The sequence below is a fragment of the Lytechinus pictus genome, chromosome 2 (genome assembly GCF_037042905.1).
Source record: "Lytechinus pictus isolate F3 Inbred chromosome 2, Lp3.0, whole genome shotgun sequence".
Lineage (NCBI taxonomy): Eukaryota > Metazoa > Echinodermata > Echinoidea > Temnopleuroida > Toxopneustidae > Lytechinus > Lytechinus pictus.
Window position 1 is genome coordinate 30342767 of NC_087246.1, and position 7769 is coordinate 30350535.

Here is a 7769-nt window from a genome sequence, read left to right on the forward strand (position 1 = left end):
AATTTTCAGTAAAAATGTCAGTTTTTTCAAAATTTCGGGGGGGGGGGGGCAACTGCCCCCTGCTGCGTACGGCAATGGTAAGATTCATATGTAAACAGCATTGTATAAACAGTTAAACATCATTTTTACTGAGTTCAGCAAGCAGCAAATAAGCTATAATACCATCTATAAACAATCTATGAACTATTATATTGTCTGAATGTATGAACACGCTCCTAATCTTTTCTTTTCCTGTCTTTTTGTATCTTTTTCTGCCTGCAGGTCAGTTCTGGATAACGCTACCGCGAAATGAATGCAACTTAGATCCATATCTCAATTATCTAAGGTATTGTCTTCGGAATCAAGACATCGTTTTGACTGTATATAGCGTGGATTCAGTCGCATAGAGAGATATACACAGTGTCAAGGCCAGACGTTGTCATTAAAATAATACGGACTACTTATATCCAAGTCCACAAAGCCTTTTCAAAACGAAATTTTCGTTATTTTTCTTGTTCGGCCATTCGCATGTATTCATTTAATTGCTTACACGAAAGCCTATAAGGGGAAGAAAATTTCCTTACATGAGCATTGCATCATTGTTCAAGTGCATTATCAGCTCCTTTTATCATCAACAAGTAGAAAATAGAATTGATAGACGTTGATTCGGTGGTTAAATGCTAGAGATGACGATTGAGTCTTCAGTTTGGATGTAACTCACCCTGGTAATATGCCCCAGTCTCACTCTAATAATATTATGTTCAACGTCTATCATCTCGCTTACGTGTCTCGAAATCGCATATAAACTGACAATTTGAAGGTTTAATGCTTTTTGTAGGGTTATCAGTGGTATTAAAAAAAAAAAACTTTCTCTCTCCTTTCTTCTACCTAGCTCCTTATCTTCCCCCTTTAATTGAAGTTGATGAGCACAAATATATTGTCTTTAAATACTGAAGCGATGATTCTGTTTCTAACTTGTTGACATGCCAAATGAAACTAATCATATTTCACGTCAAGTGCACACATGATAATTGCAAAACTTCTAACGGAAGTACAGAGACCAAATTACATCTGCGAAAAGTATGATGTTAGGAAATTATAGCGAAACTCGATCTGCTTAATTGAATGTGAAAACGCAAATGTTGAGAAAATGGAGTCCGATCTAGAGAACGAGATTAATGCCATGACTACGACATCGTCACCGGACGGAGAAAGTTCTTTCGATGACGTCGAAGGTTGGTCTGTGAGTCGCATTGAAAACAGCTCTTTAGTACGTTCCATATACGGTCTTATCGCCATCATTGGGATGAGCGGCAACGCGCTCGTCTGCTTCGTCCTCTTGCGCGTCCCGTCGTTGCGTACCCGCACGAGCCAATTCATCGTCCATCTCGCCGTGACCGATTTTATGACGTCATTTTGGGTGATACCATTCCATCTTTTCCCGTTCACGCCACCCATCCCTGAGGGGTTTGCCGGGGAGCTCATGTGCCGATTCTATGTCTCTAAATACCTTATGTGGGTCACCGTGTTTGCCTCCGTGTACAGTCTTGTCTCAATCACTCTCGAGCGCTACTTCGCCATCGTTCACCCCATTAAGTACAAGACAACTTTCTCCTTCAAGTATTCCATCGTCATCATGATCGGATGCTGGTTGGTGGGGGCGATATCTAACTCGTTTTTCTTCTACGTCTACGATTTCGAGGATGGGGCATGCCATTTCGTGCCCTACCCAACTGATTCTCTTAAAAAGGTTAGAGATTGCATATATTCTGGTTTTGATAATGATAACTCGAGCAGAGAAAATTACCAAGGGACACAAAGTTCGGTTCTGTTTTGAAAATCAATGATTACATTCTATAGTTTCCTTATATTAAAAGGAAATACTAGATTAGCTGACGGACTTCACCAACTCCGTTTGTTGATTATCAGCTATAAGTCTTTGGTGTAGGCAATCAGTGAAAACACGTTCCTATAATCAAAATATGTATTTTTATAAATGCAGGTTCAAAAATAACCTGGTGGGTGTTTCATAAAGCTGTTCGTAAGTTAAGAGCGACTTTAAGAATGACTGGTGATCCTTTCTTGTGGTAAATGGTATATTGAATCAGCGATGGTTTAGTGTGTAAGAAAGGTTCACCAGTCGTGCTTAAAGTCGCTCTTAATTTACAAACAACTTTATGAAACGGCCCCCAGAGCATTGTTAGTTCATGATTATTTTCTTTGAGGTATTATTTTACAGGAGAGGCGCCACAGGGAGTAGGGGGATCTAAACCATTCCTAAAAAGGGAGAAAAGGGGACAAGAAATGGGAAGAAAGACGGAAAACATGAGAGTTCTGGGTTGTTTAACTCAATAATGATCATATATCAATGGGTAGAAAAATGACGTCACATAGGCCTATTCGTCTTCAGTCCTGGATCCTGTAAAACAAAGTTTAGCGATAAATCGTATACGCTTGATATTAACGATTGATTGTACATTGTAGTCAATGCAAATCAATCGTAAATATACATTTCTATGAAGACTACTGAGCTTTGTATGACAGGCCCCAGATCTCGTCCCATATCGAACTAGCTTGGAGACGACGCCGATGTATTTATAGAGCAGATATTGAACTTTCAAAACATTATCTTCTTGAAATTCAGATTTTACCCACCCAACAACTGTTTGGTAGCTTTTCTTTAAATTATTTTTTACTCATTCATTAGTAACACCTGCAGAACGGGGATACTCTAAGCTTTAAAGTGGTGTGTCAAATCATATTTTTGATTCAGTTATGTGATAACACTTCGATTATTCTCGGTTTCTGTTTTTTTCTGGGAAATTCTGTGATGCCGATGATGGTGATAATTATCATGTTATTCAAAATTCTGATAATAATCTCATTCATCATTCATCATCCTTATTTTAAAGCAAACTATTGTAATTGACGACGTTCAATTTCAATATATCGCCTCGATAGATCAGTATTCGAGTTTCTGGAAAATTTTCTCGTTTATTCATTAGATATGATTAAAGGATGTAAATCCAATTTACATCTTGATTTCCAATCATAGGTATTGATACTAAGAAAAAAAAATACGAAAATCATTTTTGTTTCTACCGTGGATTAACAAATGCACCTTACAGGAAAATATCAACAACCTTGTGAGATTTTTAAAAAATCATATCGATCTTTAAAAATGGTATGAATATAAAGATTTAGCAATCTTAAAATTTCTTTTAAAATGTTAACTAATTCAGAGAATTCATCAATGATTGATTTTTTTTATTCGAGGAAAGTAGTCACTTTTGCTATTGTGCATGTCTATATGCTGTGGATTTTATTATACAAAATGCCTAATCGTAACCCATCTAAAACATTTGACATAAACTATTGCTTCAGGATTTTTTTTGTTGGTACGAGACTTTCCACATACATAGTCCTGAATGTATTTTTTTCTGTAAAATGATATATCTGTAAAATGCTTAAAGACGTCTTTCCGATGTATTTAGTGTTATATAATAATCGGATTATTATTGTTATTATTATTATCATTACTATTATTATTAGTATATTAGTGTCATTATTATCATTATTATTTAGCAGTAACAGTAGTAGTATAGTAGTAGTAGTAGTAGTAGTAGTAGTAGTGTTATTATTATTGTCATTACTATATCTCCATCAACCTATTCTCTCTCTCTCTCTCACTCTCTCTCTCTCTCTCTCTCTCTCTCATAACAGGTGATAGGAGTATATATCTTCTTATTGATCTACTTCATTCCCATTACACTGAACCTGTTTTGCCACGCAAAGATGATACGATCGCTGAGACAGCAAGCTAAAGCCCTGGACGGAAATATGTTTCAAGGTAAAAATAATCACATGACTGTTCATAGATATTCATCATCACCATCATTATGATAAGCCTCATCACCATTATCATCACAAGTTTTATGATGATAGTAGTCATTATCACCAACACCATCATCATTATCATGAGCATCATCATCATTATCATCATCATCAGCAGCAGCAGCAGCAACATTAGATGTATGCAAAATAAACAACATTACAGTAGGACCTATAGTCGACATCACCGTCATAATAACCATCATCGCTTTTACGAATAGTGATAATCTTTAATTTCAAAAGAATAAGAGGCTCACACAGCAGTAAATCAAATCATTCATCATTACCGTTATATATTCATCATCATCATCATCATAACTGACTGTCATTATCTTCATCATATTCATCACCATCAAAAGTAATACCACCATCGTCATCAACATCATCATTGTCATCATGATATCCGTGATCATGATCATCAGCATCATTACCATCATCGTCGTCACCGTCATCAACATCATTAAAGTGATAATCATTATCATCATCAAAGTCACTGTCATCAACATTATCATAATAATCATCATCATCATCAACAACAACAACAACAATAACATCATCATCATCATCAGAGTCATCATCATCAGAATCATCATCAGAGTCATCATCATCATCACCCTGTGATCAACATGATCATCATCATAATCATTGTCTCCATCGTCTTCATCTAACAAGCCTAATAAAAATAATATCACACTGCATTTGTTTTATGTAGGTAACGATGGCAACGGTCTTAAACAAAAGGAAGCTTGGCAACTCAAGATCGCACAAGACGTTCAGCGAATGCTTCTCGTCGTCGTAGTCACCTTCATGATCTGCTGGGCGCCAAACCAGTTCATCTTCTTAGCTTTCAACCTCGGTGCCAACGTCGACTTCGCCTCCTGGTATTACCACTTCTCCGTCATCCTTGCCATCTGCAACTCGTGCATGAATCCTTTCATCTACGTGTTCAAGAACAAGGAGTTCAGACACGGCATCGCCAAGGCGGCGGGATGCGAGAAGGCGGTTCGACGGTTTGCTAACCGAGTCCGGCCGGCTGATGAAGTTGTTGAAACCGGGACTGCGGGAAGCACCGATAAGACCGCTGTCACAACTCAAAATACGGCGAGCTCTCGAGTAGCATTCAACTCGAGCAACTCGTGAATGCGCAATCCGAAAAAAATTAAAGGCATAAGTTAATATTGATCTGAGCTACAAGGTCCCACTTGTCACATGTGTCTGTTATTTTATATTAAAAAAAAAATAAAGCCAAGAATAGTTTGGTTCTCCTACAAAGTGAATTATAAAGTCGTGGGAAACATCATTCAGTAAATATTTTAATAACAGATAACCTGACAATTTCTGCACAAATTTTCATTTTTATTTTCTTGGTTGTTTTTTCATTTATAACTTTAAAATTAAAAAGTTCAACATTTTTTTGCTAACCTATGCCTTCATGCATCATGATCATTTTCCAGAAGTGTTTTTCAGTGACCTATTATTAGCAAGTTTCCGCAACTATTACGCAGACGCTTTCTGGAACGTTGACATTTTGTTTGATAATGCTCGTCAAATCACGATGGCTGAGAGGTCTTTGCCGGAAATTGGTGAACCGGGACAGCAGATCGTCCTAAGATTCGGAGCTGACGATAAATTGCAACTATGTCGTATTGTCCTGAGTCCATGACGACACTGCTTTTTTTATATTCACAGGTTTTAGACAAAGGCTGCTTTGTCATGAAGGGCTTTTGACAATACCCTACGTTCTCTGCGTTCCAAAAAGCGTCTTCGTAGTGGTTAAAAAACCCACCATATTGACAATCAGTTAAAGACCCGGCTGTGATTGAGTCAAGGCAAACGTCATCCGACCAGGGGCACCCACTACAAAGTAGGTAACACTCTCGTAACTACACGAAAGCACGTGAAACGGTGAATTTTAGCGGCTGAGCGATGTACCCACGTACAGCTAGTGAAAAGGGTATCTAATTTGCCAAAATCAGGGGGGTGCAATTTTCAACACTGGATACACTGGAATAGCCTGGAATATTTTGATTCATTAGTGGGTAAAAAAAAATACTTCATGGTTGTCTGAGCGAGACTCTGAATTATTTTTAAGGTCCATGTTGAATGTCCCTGTACGACAATGACGATGGCCTTCTTATGTCAGTGCCCCCCCCCCCCCCCCACCGAAACTACCACCAATAAGCCAAAAAAAATCCTCATAGGGTGTTTTTTACGCCCGGTCTGTTTAGGCTTAAACGTTCCATTATCTGGTCACGAAATATGACTTCAAATCTGAACCGAATCATCGGGGATTTTTTGTTAAAGCTACATTTTGATTTATTGCTCGATTTACAAATTGCATGCATTTATTTTTTACTTCATTTTTTCAATCATTATTCGAATGTATAGATACTATTATGTACAGTGTAGTCTAACACCCTATTAGCCACTAAAATCAAAGAATAGAAAGATCTTGTGCACATAGTCGAACATTGGTTATGTATGTCTATATTATTTATTCGTATTGACAAAATGATGCAAAAAATAAGGGGTATCACGATGTTCATTGTACATAATTATTTTTGTAAAAGTGTATTATCATGACTTGGGAAATCACCCGACTTTTTACATTCTTACCTTGTACATGTATTATGGTCACTACGTACACCACCAGTTTACAGTGTTGTTCACGCAATGTTTATTGGAATAATGCCAGTTAGTGTATTGAATACAAACGAGACCTCCCCCCCCAAAAAAAAAAAAAAAAAAAAAAAAGTTTCACCGGGGGCCCAATGCGAACTGATCTGTAATCAAACGCAATTTACTTTTCAACCAATCAGAATCGTTCATGTTTGACTTGCTTTCTGAGTTGCGCTTAAATACAACTGTTAAAGCAACAGTCCCCTGTGTTTCACAATCTCTTCCCCCCCCCCCCCAAAAAAAAAATGATAATAAAAAATAGTAGAATGTAAATACTGTATATTTTTATTTATATAAGAAAGGACGTAATATATTTTATACATTTAATTTGAAGTTGTTTAAGAGGTGGTCTGCTCGCGTTCAAACCTTCTGTAATAGAGTCGTTATACAGTTACACGTCAAATCGATTGTTGCACAATCATGATTGATGATCACATAAAAAAACCATAATATCACAGTGACTATCATTTTGTATCCCTAATTTTCGATCAATCATTCATTGCAAGTTTGTCCATACTTGAAGCACACACAGTGGCGTACCTAGGATTTTTCACAGGGGGGCAAAACCGTCCGCCAAAAAATTTGACAAGAAAAAAAAAGAGCTTCAAGGTCGTCAGGGGGGCAATAAAGGTCTTCAAGCTCGTCAGGGGGGCAGGGATACGTCCTTTGCATGGGTTGTGGCTCGTCAGGGGGGCAGACTGTCCCCTCTGCCCCCCCGTAGGTACGCTAGTGAGCACACAATTTCATCACGCATGGTACTTTTTTTTATTCGAGGAAGCACTGTGAACATCTTATTACCCATAACGTAATAAAGTTTATTGAAATAAAATTAATTTGCGGGTTCTTTTGACTGGCTAGCTAGGAATATTCTGGAAAGGAAATTATGTACTGAGCTGCAACAACACGTCATTCGCTATTGAGCTTTAGAAGAGAGAAAGGGGGGGGGTGTGGAATGAGAAAAATGGGTAGAAAATGGAAAGTAATTAATAAGGGGGGTAGTGACATAGGAAGGTGTTCCGTGTGAAAAAAAATCATTGATCAGCATGATCAGGGCGGTGCCAGACACGGTTGTCATATGAACAAAGGCGAATTTGATTTTTCTTGAATAAAGGAAATTTGCACAACAAATCCGTCTCTTTTTTATATTTCCTCCTTTTTTTCTTTTTTCTTACTACCAATTTTTCTTCTTTTACGATCCCTTTTCAATCACTAAAAAATCA

At 37.5% G+C, this 7769-nt stretch overlaps 1 protein-coding gene across 1 annotated transcript; it reads left to right on the forward strand.

The window, feature by feature from the left end:
* Positions 1–256: 256 nt before the first annotated feature.
* On the forward strand, positions 257–7472 carry LOC129281621 (gastrin/cholecystokinin type B receptor-like). The gene is made up of 3 exons (XM_064095818.1): positions 257–1729; positions 3703–3829; positions 4583–7472. Exons 1-3 carry the CDS (start codon positions 1130–1132, stop codon positions 5008–5010), a joined length of 1155 nt encoding a protein of 384 aa, XP_063951888.1. The 5' UTR covers positions 257–1129; the 3' UTR covers positions 5011–7472.
* Positions 7473–7769: the final 297 nt, after the last annotated feature.